Source organism: Poeciliopsis prolifica, unplaced genomic scaffold, assembly GCF_027474105.1.
Source record: "Poeciliopsis prolifica strain line A6 unplaced genomic scaffold, Auburn_PproV2 SCAFFOLD022, whole genome shotgun sequence".
NCBI classification, from domain to species: domain Eukaryota; kingdom Metazoa; phylum Chordata; class Actinopteri; order Cyprinodontiformes; family Poeciliidae; genus Poeciliopsis; species Poeciliopsis prolifica.
This window is the reverse complement of record NW_026562397.1, coordinates 7,189,584-7,210,673: the sequence shown is the minus strand read 5'-3', so window position 1 is coordinate 7,210,673 and position 21,090 is coordinate 7,189,584. Positions and strand designations below refer to the sequence as shown.

The window sequence follows — 21,090 nt, the reverse complement described above, 5'->3', positions numbered from 1 at the left end:
ATCTCATAATGTAATGCGACGGTTTTAACAAATGTGGAAAATACATATTTTTGTAACAGCTACTTACTGCAGATTTGGTCGATTTCAAATCATTTTATTCAAAATTTTGTTTCTCCTTCACAGTGCAGCAGAAATGAGGCTGCATTCATGGAGTGAGGCAGAAATAACTAATGCATAATTAGAAGTGGAAAACATGGTGATTTATTCCACTGTAACTAGTGTGATGCAGACAGAAGTAATGCTGCAGATGGTGAAGAATGTAATATGTTCAACATTTCATGGAAAATCCCTGTACTTTATTTTTTCCCCCCCTTTATTATATTTGGTGCCAACCGCCCTGACTTTCTTCCCTTCTTTTCCTGTTCAGTGTTTTAGCGTAGCGACACTTGCTTTCCTTTTTACCACTTCTTTCCATCTTCCCCCTCCCGTTCTCCTGCCCTGCCCTCCTTAGCGGGGAAGCAGAGAGCGCAGATGCTTTTAGCAAGTTGACATTTGGTGCCAGTGGAAAAAACACTGCATAGCAAAGCAGGTTGGCTCAGTGTGAGGGCCAGATTCTAGCGGTAATGAGCTCGCTCTGACAGGGAGGATAGGATGAGGACGGCCAGGAAGCGCGCGCGTGCGTGTGCGTTAACTTCTGTGATCAGCCACCAGAGGCTGCTCTAATGAGGGCTTCATGTCTGCAGTTGGTGGTGGGAGGACTCGGCATGTTGGAACCACCAGACTGTTTTAACATTTGGTTTACATTTTCAAAGACCTCTTAACATACTATTTGTTTTCCAGCTAAGAAAATAATTAACTGACCACCAGCACCGCTGGAGCAAAGACAAAAGGGTTATGAGCAGGCTACCGCTCAGACACAACGGTGCTAACTGCTAAAAACAAGTCAAAAAGAAGAGCACTTTTGTTCCCAATATTTCTCAACTTAGTCAACATCACATTAAAATTCCCCCCGATTAATGTTCACCAAAATCACTGAATGCATATAATGGTACTGTTCTCCCTGTGTTCAGGTGGCTTCTGTACGTTTTTGTTCATATTTTTTGTTAAATCTAAGAATCATCTTGACGCCTCTGCCTGCTGCAATTGGGTCAAAACAAAACAAAGTGTGAAGAAGTGGGGGTGAAAGTGTGGGGCTAGGATGGGATGGGACTCTATAATTAGGTGACAACCGTACTGTCATTCTGCTTTTACAGTACAGTTGGACGTCTGCAAGGTGAATGTCTGCCAGGCAGCCAACTGCAGGCTCTACCACACTAATTAACCCGCCATTAGGAGCTTGTTAAGCTCCCAGTGCCACGCTGAAAGGAGCAGGAAAACAGAAGGCATAATAGTCTGCGCAATAAGCACTCGACAACTGCTACTGAGTGTAGTTGATACTTGAAAGTTATGCCTGAGGTTATCTATCTAAATTAAAACAACTACCAATGGAGAAGTGGTGTGTGGTGTAATCGCAGAGGATGCAGCCCATTTGCAGAGGCCGTGAGTTCTCAACGCAACAAACCCCGACCTTTGCTAAATGTCTTTCCCCCTTCTCTTTCTGCGTATTTTCTGTCCTGAATAAAAGGTATTAGGGCCTCAAAAACCTTAAAAAGCTGTTCTTCTTCACGCTTTGGGTCAGTGGCAAGTTGTTGATCATATGACTTGTGTGATAAAAATGTTTCCATTGCAAATAAATAAATTTTGAAACAGTTGGGGGAAAAAACTCATTCTATCCCCAAAACCTTTTATCAAAAAATGTAAGTTTTTTTCAAAATTGTTTCCAATAAGTACATTTATTTTCAAAATGCCAAAGTGGGCAACCCATCTACATGCAGCTTATAAAATTTACCCTTCCTAGATGCACACAAGCCAAAGCGGATACAATATAGCTGCTGTGATCAATAAGGAAAAACAACAGCCAGCTGCACTGCTAAATCAATAATCAATTACTCCTCATGTCAAAGTTTGGATGTTTTTCTGCTCTTTTATTTTGGATAATAATGTTGAAGAGAAAAAGCATTAATTTAGCACATGGGTCGGGATCTTTTACTGCCTCATGGTGCCTAAAATGTCTTTGTCTCCATGGAAAAATGATCAAATAAAGCAAATACAACTTTTCTAGCAAAATAAACAGATTATTCTTCAGGAAAATTAAAGTGTTCTCTGCTGCGGCTCTCTCCAGCAACAGATGAAGCTCCCTGCATGACCTGGCACAATTTCTCTCTTCCACACACATGCACACATTCACACGCGCGCACAGTCACATGAACAGGCTTAGAGCTTAGATAACACAAAGTCAGAGGCATGGGAACAAAAATCCTCCTTTTTTTTCCCCTTATAAAGACTCTGCCTCTGAGGTTAAACATGCTTTGTGTTGTAGGAATAATAAAAACAGACCTTGTCTAAAACCTCAACCAAAATGTGCACACAACCAATTACACACTCTATAATTAGGAGCAGAGAGGAGCAGTGTTTTATGTTTCAGCTCCACCCAAACGAGTGCCAAAGTCTGCACACAAACACAAGGCCGCCTGTGTTTGAGCGCGGCTCCGACCTTCCTCCAGCAGCGTGCGGGACAGGTGATGGGGCTTAAAATCCTTTCTTACGCAGAAAACACAAACTGTCTCCCGCTCGCTGTTTTTGCAGCCGTGTAGAAATAAACTCTTCCTCTTTTTATTTAAAAATCTTTACCTTCAAGCCGTGCGTTTGCTTACATAGCCGGCCACCCGAGCGAGTGTGCGTGTTCGCGCGAGTGTGCGGCCGGCTGTGTAGTTTGCAGTCTGACACGAAGCTGTAATATTGGAGGCCGTCCGCTACACAAATCCCCATTTCCTCCCCAGCACGCTCTGCCACTCACAGCCTGCGCGCACGCTTTGATAGTTTTCATGGGGTGGGAAAAAAGAGGGGAGTCAGGCGGAGTGTGGAAAATGGTCTCCTGCTGTATTTTGGCTGTGCGAGAACATTAGGGCATAATGCCTCCTGACAGATAGAGGAAGAAAACAATTAGCTGGGAGCAGGAGTGAGAATAGCGGTGAAGGACAGAGGATGCCAAACCACTGGAGAATACAGTGGGAAAAGATGAAAAAGCGTGAAGTTCACGGGCTGGTGCAGAAACGAGTTGAGCCCAGGCTGACTTCAATGCTAAAAAAAGATATAATATGTACTGAGGAGAAGGTTGACTGTACATTTTGTCTTTCATTCCCACAAGAGGGTGAATCAGAAGTGACTAAACAAAAGGATGGGTGGGTTCAGGTGAGTGTTGCTGCATTTTGCACGATGACAACCAGCAGTGGAATTTACAGCTTTAGGCGACAAAATTCTGACCTGGTTTCTCCAATCCCAGGAGAACAACATCTAGCTGACCTCTGTGAATTCATAAATCCTTGAAGGGCCGGTGTTATATACTTTTCAGGCACACAAAGGCATTTGATAGCGCAATAGAATAACTATGTAATCTTAAAACGCTGTATGTATCAAACATAAGTTAGTAGAAATTTGACTTCACAGATTAAAATTGGGCTTCTGTCTCTTTAAGAAGCTCCTGTTCTTTACGACACTCTGCCTTCAGAAAATCATCGCAGTAATGTTCCTCCATTATGCCTTTTATAATTGTTATTATTTATGACATTTTTATAGCTCACCGTGAAAACATGTGAAACTAAATCTAAACACGCAATGTGAAATAGTTTACATTACATCTGATTTTTAGCAATAGAAAATATTGCTGTATCGTTTTATATTCATAAATCCACCAAACCTTGGTATGCAAAGTGTAGATGCATGGTCCTTCAAGTGAACTACCCAGCCAAATACTGAGTCCTATCGGTTCTATAGGTTAGCACTCTGATATCTCAAACTGAAAACACGACTTTTACATGGTTTTCTTTATAGGTTATTCCCCCGCCCCTAACCTTAAAAGCCAGATTTGTGCTGCACAATATTAGATAATCATCCAATTGGCAAATATGGTGATAATGACATCAGTGGCATAAAAAAATGTCAGTTTTTCCCTGTCTTTGTGCTTCTCATCTGTTTTCCCACACACACAAGAGTGAAATTACTGCGACTTTTTCCATCTAATTGTTAATCTCACTGTTAACTTTAATCTAAGCATCAGACTTGCTAGATAGACTGGATCAACGGGGGGAAAAGAGAGATCATGTGACTGTGGTTCAGCTTTATCCATTTAAGGTAGCATGTAGTGAAACTTTGCATCTGCAGTTTTTACTCTTCCACAAAAAACAATCTACAAGTGCAATCCGCTTTGTGGTTCCAGTTGTCGCTTGCATAATTTCGTCGTAAGCTGTAATTTTTTTCAGTCTGGACAAAAGGTCCAGTTTTTAACCAGCTGGGTTGTTTTTTTGGTTTTGTTTTTTACCTCTTTGAGCTCAGCTTGGTGCAGCACGTAAACTCTTTGCCCCTTAAGGTAAGAAGATATTCAAAGCAGCTGCACGCTGGAAGAAAATGACTTGCTTTCATAAAGCCCGGCTCAAATGCACATGACCAGCATTTGGAAAGGTGTTCTCCTTTCACCGGAGTGGCAAAGCAGAGCTCAGAAATGACTAAAAAGTCTGAAAAAGAGCTGGCTTAAAAAGTTATTTTCAAAGTAAAACTGTTGTGTGATTCCGTGTCTATACAAGCTGGAGAAACGACATGTCACAGCAGAAGAATGTAGAGCCCTGAGCTATAAATAAATGTAAAGCTTTTTGCCAAAAGTCCTGTCTAAGTCTTGTCTGAACATTTGCGACCAGACATCTTCGTTCTAGTAAGGAAGCTGGGTGTTTACCTGGGTTAAATGCCCAACTTGCTGTGAGGAATCCAAGGTTAATCTGAGACTGAAGAAAATGTTCCACAGAAAAAAACCCAGAAACAAAGATGGGAAACAAAAGATAAAGGTCAGAAGTAGATAGGAAGACAAAACATTATCCTTTCATCTGATGTGGACAGCTGAGATTGAGCATGTGTGTTTAAGGCAACAGGAGACACTGGAGCTGAGACCGCTGCAGACAGTTTATGTGTGTCTGAGTTCTGGCGTGCCGCGGGTCGGGCGTGCTTCAGCTAGTATCACACACTCACGCACGCACGGTGGGGTGACGTTTGTTATATAGGGTTGAAATAGACAACGACAACAAAAAACCCTCAGAGTTCACCACTCCTGGGTGTAGCTCCGCCCTCTCGAGCTTGCCTTCATGCTCTGAGTAAGTAAATCTTGATTGTGTTACTCTGTATTGTCAGACCAACATGTTCATCCAATGCAACACCTCTGAGCCCGTAGTTCTTACCTACATTTGCTTTTAAAGCCCCACAGTCCGACTCTTTCATGACCTCCTCACTCTGAGTGATTGGACCTATTCATATCCCCTCCACCATGTGTTCAAGACTTTCAAACCCTGTAATTTTTTTCCGCCTCTGACTGTTGGGAGACAGAAATCTTTTCCCTTACGTGGACAGCGAGTTCTGGGTAAACACGGTTGTCAGGTTGCTAGCGGAGGCTCGTCGATGCAGTTCAGCGGCTGAACTTTTCCATAAAGAGCTTCTCTGCTTTTATCTTCAGACGCCACTAAGTGCTTGTCTGTGGCAGAGCACTGCACACTCGCGCAGTTTAGATCGGTTCTCGGCTGATTTGACTGTTTATATGATCATTTTAACCAACACTTGGCTGCTATGTAGTTCTGCTTCGCCTCAGCTGAGAGCTGAAAATGAGAGAATAAGCACTAGAAATGTTGGCGCTCATATAATCCTCCAGGATCAGATTGGTTGTTTCTGACCAAGAAATCTATTTCCGCAGATGGCGGTAGGACCACAGGGAGGAGGCAGAGGAGCTCATATTACACTGTCAGGTCATAGTGACAGTTTAAACGTACCGGTAAATGTACCTTAGCTGTATAGACTACAGCTCAGATCCAAGTCTGCATATTTTATTTTCCTGCAGCCTTTATAGTTTTATGTGAAATATAAAGGAAATGCTGGAAACACGGAAAAGATGTAATGAAGAACAACAAAAAAATCCCTCCAGTATGGCAGAACTTTGGAGGAATGTGGAAAAAAGTAGAATAAAAACCTAAATATGACAAACAAGTGATGCTAAATTATGTTATATTAACGTAACTATTCAAGAAGAGTCCAATCTAAAATTCATCCGAAACTTTTTTTTTCTCTGCAATAGGGTGAAATCTGTCTCACCAAACTTTTTGTTGTGTGTCAACTGAACAATGAGTCTTCTGTGTGCATCAAGCCGTGCATTTCCCTCGAGGCTTTACATAGCATGTGGTGTAAACCTCCAAGTAGGTTTAGTAAATACGTGTCTGAGTGACAGAGGTTTTCTTCTCGGCACATTTTAAGCAGATTTAGTGCTGCAGGTCTCAGCAGAGACGCTATCTTTATAACCACAGTCTGCCCACAGGGCGTTTTTAAAATGTGTACGCGCGTCTGGGTGAGTGAACTCTGACAAAAAAAAGTAGTAGCCTGTAGGCACAGGTTTTAACACCTCTGCAGTATATCACTTGGAGAATATACAATAAATACCTTTTTTGAGAATTGACAGCCATACTGAACATGAACACCGTCTCTCTGTTTTTTTTTACTTGAGGGCTGGAGAAGAAGAAAAAAATATTGCTCTGATTTTATTACCCTGGGCTTAATTAAAGGGAGAGAGGTCATGCTACCCTGGGTGTGCCTGTGGTCCCTGTGGAAACCTCTTTGCCCACATTTCTGCAGGTCCATTAGAGACGAGCTAAAAGGTGGGGTCACCGTGCCTCCACATGTACCGCTTGCAGGCATGCACTGACTCTGCAGCAGCTGGAGACCACACCCTGAACAAACACACCTGCTGCCTGTTGTGCAGAGCTGAATGGGATTCAAACAACTGAAGATTTTTATGGTCATTGAGAAAATAAATGCTTTGTTGCTACTGCAAAAGTGAGGTAAAAAAAAAACACACAAAAAACACAAACAATCTACCAAGTTTTGAAAATCTGACAGAGGAATTGAAAATCTGAACATGAAAAGGGCAAAAAACAAATATTAGGGCATGGCTGGTCACTGATACTGACTGAACAAGGAAGAAGAAGCCAAACGGCATGTTCTACCTCTGGAGGAGCTGCAGAGATCCACAGCTCTGGTGGGAGAGTCTGAAGTTGCTGCTTGATGTTGAGAATGTAGTTTGTGGAAGAAAATTAAATGGAAACAAAACTGAACTTTAGTTCCTACATGCAAAACAGAGTGATGGAAAACCAACACTCCACTTCTCCCTCTCTGAAATCAATGCAAAAACATCTAATCATACCAAGTACTTTATCTGGTTTCAGTACAAACATCTTAGTGCACTTGAAAAATGACAGAACTACCTTACAAGTCAATTTTCAACAAGATATAGGAGCTTGTTTTCAGTCAATGATGATTGAATAAAGATGAAAAGTTCCACTGGTAGAGCTTTTTCACATACAACAAGTCCTTTTTTCCATGTTATAAGTTACATAATCTGCCAGTGAGTAATTAGTAATAATAATAATAGTAATTTTAATCTATATTCAAGAGTTACTGACTTAAAACCAGCTCCTGTATCTTGCTGAAAAGTTACTTAAATTGTGTTGTGTTGTATTTCAAGTGTAGTAAAATGTTTGCACTAAAAACTAGACCAAAGATATTTGGTAAGGCCTGATATGTGGTGCTCTCTATGGTAAAGCATGGTGGTGGCAGCATTGAGCCATTCAAAAATATATTTTTAATGGTAACAAAATTAGAAACTGTGATAAAGTTAAGGGACTCCGACTACTTTGGCGAGTCACTGCTTGATCACTGCAGATTAGGAGCCTTGTGTTGTGCTTTCTGAGATCTCCTGATGCGTGACGGTTTCAGTCCCAGTGGACCCCTACGACATCTCAGACAGACACACCCGTCTGCAAATGAACACACTCGGTGTCTCACTGCTGGGTCCGGCCTGTGTGGATCTAAAATATTTAACACTAGGCTGTGTCCGGCACATTTAGGGCTGCCTCATAACTGCAGAGACAACAGAAAATGCATTTCAGGTCAAACATGAAAGAAAATCAGATACTGATTTGGACCAGGGCAAAGCTGATCAGCAGATCTCTGTTTTAACAGATTGCGAAAAGTAAAAGGAATAAAGTTAATCATGGATTTTGTTTTTGTCATCCAGCAGATATAAAGCAGAACTTCTGAAAAATCTGTCTTTTATGTAGAGATGACAAAAATGGCGGCATCTAAACTCCACAATGTTTCAAACCATTTCTGTATACAGTCTGTGCCTTGTTTTACGTCTTTTAATGAACATGATCAAGATTTGCTTCACTGTCACCATGTTTGCATTTGTATTATACTTTCATCTGAAGGACCAATTTAGGCTTTATTTTTAATTTAGCTCTAAATTATTATTTTTGTCTTAATGTAACTATGGCATGGTTTTCCTTGGAACCTTTTAGTCCCAGAATCATCTCCAAGACTCTCTGAAACTGATCCACAGTCTTCGATCCATGTGGTTCTAAGTTTTCTTCCCGCCAGGTCATTTGCATCATTTGTGCAGCTGGAGGAAGGGAGGGCAGACTCCCCCCGTCTAAAGCACAGCAGGGGGGCGGTCTTCTTGTTTAAGACGGACAGCAGGTAATGAGCACTGACACAAACACACGAGGCATGCAGCCCTGAACTGCTCACTTCTTGTTTCTGTCCTTTTCTTCCTTCCTTTCATCCCCCACATCTTCGGCTGCATTCCTGACGTGCCTCAAGGAGACAAAGGGAGGAGCAGGAGAGAGGACTGCTTCGGGACTCCAGGACAGACAAACAACACACACAACCCAGCCACAATAGCTCGGGTCACAGCCATTATGTGTGTGCACTGAGGAAAAGGTCTTGGTGCTCGCATATCAATAGAGGAAGAGGTGTTGGGGGGGAGGAAGCATCATTCTGTGTTTTTCATGCAAACATTCACCCGCTGTTGGTTCAATTTCCCACTGCACATTTTAAGGCTACAGCCTTTTGGACCCTCAGACCAACACTTAAACTATGGAGGTGAGTCAGCGTTATGATTCAAGCTGCCATGGTAATAAATATCCAGCTCTCATGCTGGAGCTGATGGGAATGCATCCACATGCCAGGAGATGCTCAACGTCGATGCAACACTGACCTCTTCTGGTTTAAGTGCCACATGGCAACAACAAAGACCGTTCCTGTCTCTAGAAACTGGTTGGACATTAATTCTAGTTGGTCAACAACCAAACTCTAGAGTAAGACTGTCATCAGCTATGAAATATTAAGAATTATGAGCTAAGGTGCTTTATATTTACAACTCTGATCTTAGATTTTTTTTATTTATTTCAGACCCAAAATGACTGATAATGCATGTGGACTTATTTTTTCACACGTAACAATCTGCTAGATTGTTCGCTTTCCAATCGATTCGAACATTTGTTCCATTTGCAGCAGGTGCGGTTCGTTTTCACATTGTGCTGTGTCAAATGATCCAACCCTTAGACCAACCTGTCCCTCCCCTCGCCTGTGGTGGTGCTGCACCAAGAACCACTGATGGAAAAGGCACGAAAACCCCCTAATAAAAAGACGTGGGCACAACTTCCTTCTTCGCAAAATGTAAACAAAAATTAACAGGTGTCAGATTTTAGTGGTTTCAGGATTTTTTTTTCTGCATCATAGGCAGAAGACCACGAGCCATTTCTCATGCAAGAGCGAGACTCACATATTTGTTTAAGTTGTATTTACCCCAATTCCCTACGCTATAGTCCTCTTCCCATTTTGGAGCGTAGGAGCAGTCTCCAGTCTGCTTGCAGCCGATGCATTCGAACCACGCCTCGACCTCATTTCAACCAAACCAAGACTTATCTTTTTTAGATGAAACAGCATCAGCTGTTTTGGTTCGGAATCAGAGTTCAAACAAGCCACACTTTCTAGGCAAATGAACTAGAGTTGGATTAACACAGACTAAACAAGGCTGGTGTGAATGCCCCCTCAAAGTGTCAAACAGCTTCCCCAATCAACACTATGAATTAACAGTCGGCTGTATGTTTGCTGATCCTTCACAGCCTCCACTTCCTTTAGAGTTAGACTGTTAGACTGTCCTGATCATCATGGTAATAGATGCATAGGTCACATAGTTTATTGCTACATTAGCCGACTAATCCCTCTTCCTTACTCCAGCTGAGTTAACCTTGCGTTTCCAGAGTCTATCTGACTTGGCTGACTGCAGGATTACGGCTGCTGGAGAATTTATTATGACAGAGATGACCTTTGACATTAGAAGCTCAGCGCAGCAAGATTCAAGAACAACATGTAGACAAGTGCACACTCACCGAGGTGTAATTGGTCTTGCCCATGTTGTGGTTCTGGTTGTGGTTCAGGTTTTGGTTCTCTTGCTCTCTGCACTGCAGACCGGCCAGGTGTCTCTCCAGGGCCGCCCAATCCATCGTGGGCAGGGGTTCCTCCTCTACGCTCTGCTCCTCCTCTCTGTACTCCCGCATCGGACCCCCAGTTCCTCCACTTCCTCCTCCTCCACCATCTCCTGCTCCGCCACCATCAGCACCCCTGCCACTGCTGCGGCTCCCCCTGCCCTTACCGCAGCTGCGGTGGGCAGCTTTGGGAGTCTCTGGTCCTCCCTCAGCTGTGCTGGAGGAGTGGAGCTGGTTGCTCTGGTGCAGAATCAAATTCCCATTCTGCTTCAGTTCATCTGGGAAAGTTGCCGCGGCGGTGGCGGTGCGTCCTGCGGGGGCCGGCAGGGGCGGGACCGTCTTCACATCCTGGAATTCTTCGGCGAGGCTTAGAGCATTTGCCGACTTCCTGTAGCCTTCTTTTAGCCCGCTACCGATCACGGCACTCTCTTTGCTTTTGTCTTGACCAGGGGGCTGCGGGGAGGTGTATTCCTCGCCGTACTCACTCTCCCACTCCTCCATCACCTTCTTCTTGTACTCCTGGTAGTCCTCATCCTCCTCGTAGTCATCTAGAGTGCCCAGATCTGGGGACGGGGAGGATTTGTAGTCCTCCAGATTGGCAAGGTCAAGAGAAGGAGAGCAGGGTGTGACCTTGTTGGAGTTGGACTCTGAGCTGGAGCGACTGGATGCGTCGCTCCCCAGGTCCATGCCATCCTCTCGATAATCCTGTAAGATAAAAAAGGGGGGAAAAAAGAATGGAGATTGAGCATGAAATGCCTAGAAGTGGATGCATAGGAAAGGCAAAGGGAGGAAAAACATAAAAGGAGAATACAGGGAAGTTTGGATTAGTCACAGAAGTGTTGTGGTTTTAGACAGGCAACCACAAAGCACTTCCTGACTTGCAGGAACTTCCTTCCTCCTGCAGTTTTACAGACGTTTGTCTTACTGTACCAACAGCTGAACCCATGTGTTACTTATGCCATGTATTCTGAACAGAGTGGAAACCTGTTGCTGTTTACTGCAGGAAGCTTTGTCAGCCAATTTATTTACATATAAAACTTTATATTATGTCATTCTATGTATATATACTTTATATATATATAAAAAAATCAAAATCAAATTTTATTTGTATAGCACATTTCAGCAGCAAGGCATTTCAAAGTGCTTTACATCATAAGCACAAAAACACAAAGTCATGCATCATAGAATAAATAATAAATTGTTACATATTACGTTTCAATTACAATTCTAAATAAGTGTATTTTTAGTTGAGATTTAAAGGAAGTCAGGGTGTCTGCTGTTATATATAAACTATGACACTGAATCAATTCTGTTCTTAATGTTTCAGAACAGAATTTGGTAAAACTATGTTATGTTATTGACGGAACCGTGTTACCCTTTTATTCAGCATTTTATTGGTAATTGATCGAGTTGGATTTTCATTGGCTTTTATTTAAGATGCTTTTCTCCAGCTGCATGACGTCTAGAAACCCATTCTAATTCTTTTCCCTCTGAAGTGAAATAGCCTACAAACCCAGCTATTTGGAAAATCCTGGTCATGAAAACAGGGACAGTCAAGATGAGGAAACTAAGAGAGCACCGCCCCGCCGCTCTCATTAAGCCGATATGCTTTTAACCTTACAGTTTGCAAGCTGTAAGCCTGTTAAACAGCCGAGTGGAGGCTGGCTACTGGCACAAACAGTCTGTTCTGTATGGTATATAATTTTAAGTCATGGGGACTCACATCTGTAATCATCTCAGCCATTTCAGAAATTCCTCCACATTTTCCTTTCTTTTCCAGCCAAAGCTAAGTCTTCTACGGCTTTCTCTGTTAGACCCAGAAGGTCTCCTCTGAGACGTTCGGTTTTCACTCTTCTTCAGTCCTCAGTCATGGCAGAAGAGCGATTGCTGAACTTTGCTTATGAATACCGTGATTAGGCTTATGCCACTCTGTTTCTAAATGCATAGCAGATTGCTCGGAATGGCCTTGTGCAACATTTGACACAAACACGCGTCGTAAGGGAGGGGTCTTTGTGGCTCAGCGTGTCAGAATACCGCTCCACTGCCTACCGCTACATCTGCACAGCAGCACGGGGACTAAACAGAGTGTTATGAGCGCTGGGTGAGAGCAACGGAGAAATGATAATGCACAGCCAACTGTGGCACGAACAGGTGAGTCTGGAGCTGTTGTCTGACCTTGTCTGTGTTGCACCGGCGGACTGATTGGTGCACGACTAATGAAAATGTCCCTGTTGTTTACAACCGTCCACAAATCTCCACCAAACCGGAGCCTTTGATTGTTGCGATATTTCTTCTTTTTTTTCTTGTTTTGTCTTTTCTCCCCTCCAAAGCAGCGCATCTTCATCAGAATGTCTCACTACTTTTAATACCTAATAAAAAGCAAAGCACAGTCAAATTTCTCTCGGGGCAAAGACAAATTAACAACACATTCCTCTGTGAGCACATTATGAGCTGCTCTGCAAACTAATTAATTATAAAGCTTGCTAAATGCCGGTGTAGACCAAGAGGACGGAATCCGCTCTGCTTCTCAAGCAAGACCGAGCGGACGGGGGGTGTGGGGGAGGGTGGAACGTATAAGTGCTTGCCGTTATGCTTATCATCATAAACTTATAATAAGTTAGGCACACAAGATCACGCAGCTGCGTACTGCGAAAGGAAGTGCGGGAAACGTGTTTGTTGTGGGGAAGCAATGTGACTCAGCATCTTAGAGTCCATCTGAAAAGTGCTGATGGGATGTGGAATCATAAAGCCCTTCTGGGGAACTTGCATTTCTGCGAGGAACAAGTCGAAGGGAATGGACGTAAAGCTACTGCAGAGATGAGCCTGACATGCAAATGTCCAGAAAAAAAGCTTAAGTCCACTTTCAATATGAGATTTAGCCTTAGCCAGCAATATGTTAGTAGTAGAGAAAACAATGGCAGGATTTTACATTACAGGTTAGGTTCTCCGAGAAGTCAAGTGAGAATTTGGAAATCGTGTTTCAAATTTTTTCCATTGAGCTGTTTTAAAAATTCTACTCAGTTGAGTACAAAACATCCTGCGTTTCGCTAAAAAGCACAATGTTGAGGTGGTAACTGGTTTAGCAGGTCGATAAACCAGTAATTTCACTGATCTGCTTCTTCATTTTGTCCAGTTCACCAGATCAAGTGACGTGTCTCTTTTTTTATTTGTAATACTTACAGAAATGATGTCTGGATTTACATGCATTAAGAAAAATGCGTTTTGAATCGAATCATTATGATTAATGCTTTGTCTGGCACAGAACCAAACACCCAATTTAAAACTATAATCTAGGAGGGGCCAGATGCAAAACAAAACGGCCTGTCAGCTTAATGACAAAGTCATATTATAATCACAGACTAGTTTTGCTTTGGCACGCTGTCAATAAAAGATATTATCCTTGTAGAAATCAATGTCGGTCACTTAAAATGTTTTTTTTTCTTTTAGAAAAAGGGGAAAAAACATTTTCAACAATTAATTTTCATTTTTCTCCATATTTATCCAGACCTGGGAGAAAACAGGAGCAATAATCTGATATTTCTGATCTGCCACTTCTGACTGATACAGACTGCAGTTTCCAGAGAAACACGACCAGTAAAAGAAATCTCCTGTTTTAGCTGATTTTTTTCCCCCTTCAAACTGAAAATGCTAAAGCATATCACCTGATATTAAGCATCTTTGCCAAGCAACCGTTGGTAAAGCTGCCAGAAACAAACAAAAACACACAAAAAAACCTGCTAACACTGCTTAGTGTGTTTCGGTCGATGACATCACAGCAGACAGAAATGTCAGTCGACCTCATCGGTCAGAAAACCTCTGACTTTTGCAACATGAAGTCATTTGTTCAACCTAAATTTAAAACTAACGATGCTGCTGTTGTTCACCAAAAATGAAAGAAGGAAGAAAACTGAACAAACTCATGCAAGTCTTTGTCAGTCGACATCTGCCACTATAACATGTTTTTCCAGACCAAGTGCATCCATCTCAGTTTTGGCTGTTTGGATCAGGGAAATCAACTAATTCAGCAGAGTCCACTTAGCCAAGACCCAATGATGTATATGCACCAGCTCACATCTTTCTATTGCAGATAAGGGTATCAATATTGATAATACACTCACAGAATCTTAATCAAAAGAAAGAAGGAAATAACAGCCTCAGTAACAACAATTATCCCTTTAACCTCTGGGTGGTGATGGTGGGAGGGGGTAGACCCGGTGCAATTCAGCCTTCAATCCGGCCCTGTACGTGTAGAAGGAGGGTACAGAGAGTCAGAACCTCACCAATGCGCTCATCCGGCGTCCTGCCCGGTGGAACAGCGTGGTCACCAGCCCCGGTGGCGTGAGACCCGGTCTGTCATAGTTGGCTTTCCTCGCCCCGTCGGGCGCTAATCGCGTCTTGAAATCTCGCTCCACCGATTCCTGCACGGCGCTACCCTCCGACACCCGGAGCCTCGCCGCTCGACCAGGCGGCGTCTATCGCGTCAGTACGCCGTGGTCACATGACCCAAATAATGCAATCATTTAAAGTGAGGAGTTTACATTTATATCTGTATATATATGTAGAGAGAGAGAGAGCCGCCGAGATAGACGGCGCGAGACGCCAGCAGGCTGCACGCACGCGGAGCCGCAGAGCTTGATCCGCTGTGGGATTAACCCAGACAGAGAGAGAGAAAGAGAGAGAGAGAGAGAGAGAGAGAGAGAGAGAGAGAGAGAGAGAGAGAGACTGTACACAGGCTGGGTTCGACCAATAAAATACATGCAAATTGACAGCTGCACTGCTATCAACCCCACAGCCGGGTGGGTGTTTTTTTTTTAAGTCAGGGGTGGGGGGCGTTTATTTGCAATGAGAAAGAATACTACGCTCATAAACGAGTCCTCCTCTAGATGGTATTTAAAGGGGCATCATCGCACACGCCCAGGCTGCCTTTCCATAGAGCTCACTCCAAAAGACATCCGAGACACGTTGTTATTATGTTATTAAGCATCTATAATTAACAGCTTTTTTTTTTTTTTTTTTAAAAAGAAGGGTTTCATTTAAAAAGGAGTCAACAATAAATATGCACAATCATGCATATCCTTCAGTGTAATGATGTAATGCCCCCCCGCCCCCCTCCATCCCTCCTCACCACCAAAAGTCCCAGGAGGAACCCGGCAGCGGCGCCGCCTGAAACGCCCTGTACCACCGACTCTGACCCCGATCCGCGCACCGCCCGTCGGTCAGCAATGAAGTCGCGGCAGCAGAAAGTGCTCCAAATGAACTGCTACTCACTGTCATCATCTCGACGTCGTCCGCTCCACGTCAAGACATTGCAAAGTGTGAATCCCAGCCGCTAGACAAACAGTGACGGCGCCGAGTTGTTTCGCAGCCAGCCCGGTTTTATTCTAAGGGCGGGCGGCGGAGAAATGACAGAGAGCCGGTGGATCGTTCGCAGCAGTCATCGCTGAGTGAGGGATAGTTGTTTCCAACAGAGGAAGCCACCAGAGTTAGCTCTGGTAGAAGAAGAAGAAGAAGAAGGGGTGGGGGAAATAACAGGCTTTGAAAGGTGTATATGTAAAATAATAATAAAATAAATAGAAATCCCGGCCGGTCGGCTTCCTCTCCTCCCCGGCTCGGAGACGCGGCGGAGCGGTGCCCACAATCCAGCGGTCCAGCCTGCGCTCCCTCCACGTCAGCTGGGGGGAAATAAATAGCCTCCGTCTGAGTGAGCTGCGACTCCCCCCTTTTTTCCACCGTGGGCTGTCCGCGCAGCTTTCAGAGATTCCACGCAGGAAAAAAGGATGCGAGCTTTTCATAAACAAGCCGAGCCCGGATGCGGGGAAAGAGCCATGCGTCGCCCCGGCTGGCACAGGTCCGCTGTCTGTGGCCGGTGGCGGCTCTGTGCGCCGCAGCCCGCCCGAGTGACGAAGACGCAAACACCGAGGCTGAAGCCCAGCCTTCTGCACCCACTGACCCCCTCGGAACCACGCGGGGGACAATTCAAGGAAGAGTGAAAAGTTTTTAAAAATACATATATTTTTTTTGTGAAACTTCTTACGGTTCTGAATTGCTATTTTCCAGTGACAGACAAAACGCCGTAGAGGGCATTTTGTTCTTAATGGGCTCCACCTGAGCTGTGACGAAATCTGGAGCAACAACAAGCCAAGATGCGCTGACCAGAATTTATTGACACGAGTTTATTTATAAAGACAGCGAAGTTTACAATTTAGAAATAACTTTTATATTGTACAAAATGTCCCCATGTTTGTAATGTGTAGATTCCAGAAGAAGAGATGTAAATATATATATATATATAAATAAGACCTTACTAAAGACCTCAAAGCTTTTGTAACTGGAACTGTCTTATCAGTTTATCCTGCACAAAAACTCTAGTTTCATCTGAAGAAAAGCAGCCACTTGACATGCTGCTGCCACTGCCGTGTTTCACTGCAGATTTGTCTTTCTGAGCCGCTTGTTCCGTACCAAATCTTTTGGAACTGTGGTCCAGATATTGAAGAGAGGTTTTGTTAACCTCACTGTAGAGCAAAAGGTGATAGCTGCAGCTACGTCTTTGTTGTTTCGTGCTCCTTGTCAGTAGGAGCCGTTCGTTTGGTGCTAAATGCTCCCACGCCTGTATATAAACTGCACATGTTGGTTTTGCCTCAAAGCAGAGTAGCAAATTCTCTACACCAATGACAAACAGCTTAGGCAGTGGAATTGTGTTGGGTGGAATCCCCCGGGTTGAAACAACCACAACAAAAACAAACCTTGCCATCATATATCCAGATGAGATTTCATACCCACTGATCAAACTCTGTCCACTAAAAGAGTCAACACCTCCCACCATTCATAAATCGGAAGAGAAGAAAGCAAAATTCCACAAAAAAATAGCTTTTGGAATTTATACCGGCAATGCAAGACCACAAGAAATGTCCTCGACCCGAGAACCCGACCTGCTGTGACACAAGTAGGCTGACGTGAGGTCGTCGTGACATAACGGAGCGAGGAGGACTTCTGCCCTCCTCGCCCTGACCTCAACCACTCCCTCGTGGAATCAGTTTGGATGCGCTTTCTGTGGCAGAGCGATCAAAACAATCCAACTGGCCGACTTGCCACAAAGGCTGATTGAAGACGGGGATGCCATTCCTCAGCAGCGTATAATCAAGCCGGAGACCAGCATCAGCCAGGATGTTTTGGTTGCTTACCGCTCACCGCAAACTACTGAGGCCGCTGTTTGCTAAACAAATAAATTGTTAAATTTCTAAAATGTCTTCTTTCTTCAAGTTTCAGCCACGCAGTCCGATAAGATATATCTGGCGAGCGTCATTTTGAAAGCCAGAGTTTATAACATGAGAAAGATGATCTTTGAAGAAACAAGCAGGCTTTTTATTATGGGTGTGTGAAGCTTTAAGAGCTACAGTATTTACTTTGAGACAGGAAACAAAGCAGTTATTGCCTAAACAGCTTAAACACGCACACATGCACACCCACGCACACACACATCCTCCTATTGGTGCCAGATGCAGTGTTGAAGCTCAAGAGGGCCAAACATGAAAATCACTAGATCTTCTCATGTGACATTCTGTTTCTTCTTGCCGCAGCTGCTGTTTTATATGCTCCTAAAAGTGCAAACCAAGTAAAAAACATCAGTGATACAGTATCCTAAAGAATGAGCTTGGTAAAATTATAAAATGCGAGCATGAAACGATCCAACATTGGAGAAAATTGCACAAACGCGGCGTGTTGCGGTGTTGTAAATTCTCCTCGGTTATCTCTGTGTCTCACCAGTTTCTCCGCTCTTTCCGGCCGACTGGGCGCCGCCTAGATTTGTAGTTGTTTGAGGGATGAGAGCTGTCTCAAGATGTAGTGTGTTGGATGTATAATGGCGGAGCAAAAGAGATCATCCGTGTAATAATGGAGCAGTACTTCAAAGCCCTCCAGCTGAGCCTCTTCTTCTACTTCAGTGGGGACAACTCTAGTTTAGATCATCCCAAAGAGAGGGCAGCGGGAATCCTGCATGTTGTCACAGCTCGGCTCCTTGTTGATGCCTCCGAGTCTTCATCAGGCATTCCTTTCTCTGTTGTGTCCTAAAAATTAGAATCTGCCATTGCAAAGTGAGGAAATGGGGAGGATACTCATTTTGGAGATTTTATATATGAGACAATATGCTCGCAAGGTAATTAACGCCTCATTAATTTGCCTACAGGAGCCAGAGATGGGTTCACAAGCAGGTTGGCGCCTTTTGAAGTTTCCGCCTGTCAAAGACTTTAAGGCAGCTCTGGCGTGGCAACCTTCCCCTCAGTGGACTGTTCTACAAAACAATAAAAGCCGTATCTGAGCTTCGAGTCAGGAGGGCCAGATGAAGATATCCATTATCTGTCACTTCAAAAGCTCTTTTACTCAAATCTTTATCGCACCCGGAAGAGGTGAACTCTTCCTGCACTTTTGATAGAGGAGGTGGTCAAAGAAGAGTTCCCTTTGCAACACCTTCGGCGCCGCGGCTCAATCACTCTTCCCGTCCTTATCCCCTCCTGCTTTTTTACGAAGCAGAAGACCAACGTCTGTCAAGCTGCCATTCAGCGGGAATTACCGATCACCGACGGGCAGAGACGTGTGGAAAAGCAGACCATTCCAGATCTGCAGTATCTTGGAAAGCTTTGCTCCATCTGCCCGGCCTAACGGTCCGTCCACGGCGGATATCTGGCAGGAATCACTGAAGGCCCATTACTGGCAGAGAGATAAGGCCGGAGAAAAGAATGCCCCCTCAGATAATACTGAAAAGTCGGGAAACATCTTCCTCTGGCTTATATCTGTCTTCCGAGGCGTTTAAAAAAAAAAAAACAACAAAAAAAAGCAGGGCTCCTGACAGTCGGAGAAATTGAACCTGTCTCCAACTTGTCAGAAACTCAGCGGCTCCAAAAAGAGGGGAAGACACTAAAAGTGACCTTGGAGGATTTTCACTCCCACTTTCACTCCCAGAGTGCCCACCCCCCTTTTTTTAAGGAACTGAGGGATTAAGTTCACCTTGAAATAAAGAGGCCTGAACTGAATGACAGACAATGAAGCGTCAGAAACATAACTCTGGTACAAGGCCAAACCTGAAAAAGAGCAACGTCCTTGCTGGTTGTGGAGCACACAGGGCGACAGGGAGACCTGCCAAACATGGCGGTCCTCTCATCAAGACATGCTGCCATAAAGTCTTGATACTTTGCACCATTTATATACCGTGGCCTTACAGTACCTCAAATAACTACTGACAGCCCTTGAACTTAAAGTAGCGCAATCCTTCAAAAGTCACCTAAATTGTAAATGAGCCACTTTGATCAGAAAAAAAACGTTTCTGTGAAGGTCTTCGAGGTTTGTTAGAGAACATCAGTAAGCAAACGGCATCGTTTGGTTACTGAAGCAAGGAACCCGGGAGAAAAGGTCAGGGAGAAAGTCGGGCCGAAGTTTAAAGGAGAGCCAGGCTGTTTGACAATAACTATACATCTACACATATGATAGAGCTCCGTTTGACGTATCGGCCAATAACAGAAAAAGCGCGGCACGACTGACACTTAGCAAGACATGGTCGTCTATCTGAACTGACAAGCTGAGCAAGGGCAACCTCAAACAGAAGCAGTCAATAGGTCGGTGTTACCTCTAGAGAGACTGCCTTGATGAACAGTTCAGGTTGGAGAATCTCTTGACATGGTTGTCATTCGTTGTACATTCCACAAATCTGGTTTTATTGAAGGAGGGCATAAAAAGTCTCTTTTGCCCCATTCTCAGCAAATTTGTTTTTTTCTGCCCAATAACAGCATTATATTTCTTGTTGTCGTCAGATCATTTCTCAACACCAAAATCAGTTGTGCAAATGTTCTAAACTTTCTCTGTCCTTTTGCATGTTTGATTGAGCAGAAATGGAGAAATGTTGGGCATGTCCAGGACCGGAACATTAACCGTTAAACCTTTGCAATCCAAAACCTTCACCGCTTTCAGATGCTTAACTTTTCTGCAAGGACTCAACTTAGATGGATCAACTTATCGAGGATTTTATTTTAAATCAAGATGCTCACACCTCTTGACTAATACGAGTACAAACAACAAACTTATGAGAATTAGCCTAGGTTTACCTGAAATCAAATGGCTGGATCACCTCCTAGTAGGACTCTGAAGTCAAGCTCTTCAGAGTTTGAAGCAGAGACACATCTAAAGGCAGCAGGACAGCAGACTCTGAAGACCGTGGACCTCTACGTGTTAGAATGCCTAGTCAAAGTTCAGCCGTAAATCTAACAGTGAACCTTTAGTAAAACTTGGGAAATTCTGTCTCACTGAGCTTGAGTTTCTCTGTGAAGGAGACTGAGTAAAAATCTCAGAAATGTGTGAAAAATTCTCTTTTATATATAAAAAAAATTTTTCCTACAACATCCCGACAATCCTCAAAACCTGCCAACGAAACGCATTGAAGTTTTGTGGTTGAAATGTAACAAAATGTACAAAAATGTTCAAGGGGGTGAAAACTTTTCACAAGGCATTTCACGCAGCTTCTGCACATGTTCTACAAAACACGGTGAGGATAAACAGCGTCTAAAGAAAGCAATTTCTTTAATTAGTGTTAAATTCCACTATGGTTCTTGTTCGTTTTTGGGTTTGGAAGATTTTGGCTACAGGGTGAAACAAGCTGTTCAGTTCCAGTGATCAGTGAAGTGAGAAGTGTTTTTCTGAAGCACCTTCGACAATC

At 43.7% G+C, this 21,090-nt stretch overlaps 1 protein-coding gene across 3 annotated transcripts in view; it reads right to left on the bottom strand.

Annotated features, from left to right (window-relative positions):
* Positions 1-21,090, bottom strand: part of schip1 (schwannomin interacting protein 1) — a 239,307-nt gene that overhangs the window by 29,350 nt on the left and 188,867 nt on the right. The window contains exons 1-2 of one of the 3 annotated variants that reach the window (XM_055045567.1): positions 15,660-16,262; positions 10,296-11,096 (exon numbers count right to left, since the gene is read on the bottom strand). In XM_055045567.1, the coding sequence (XP_054901542.1) occupies positions 10,296-11,096; positions 15,660-15,668 (810 nt within the window). In that variant the 5' untranslated portion in view covers positions 15,669-16,262. Of the gene's footprint in view, positions 1-10,295; positions 11,097-14,671; positions 14,947-15,659; positions 16,263-21,090 lie in introns of those variants that run through there. The other 2 variants (XM_055045566.1, XM_055045565.1) reach the window with 2 other exon arrangements.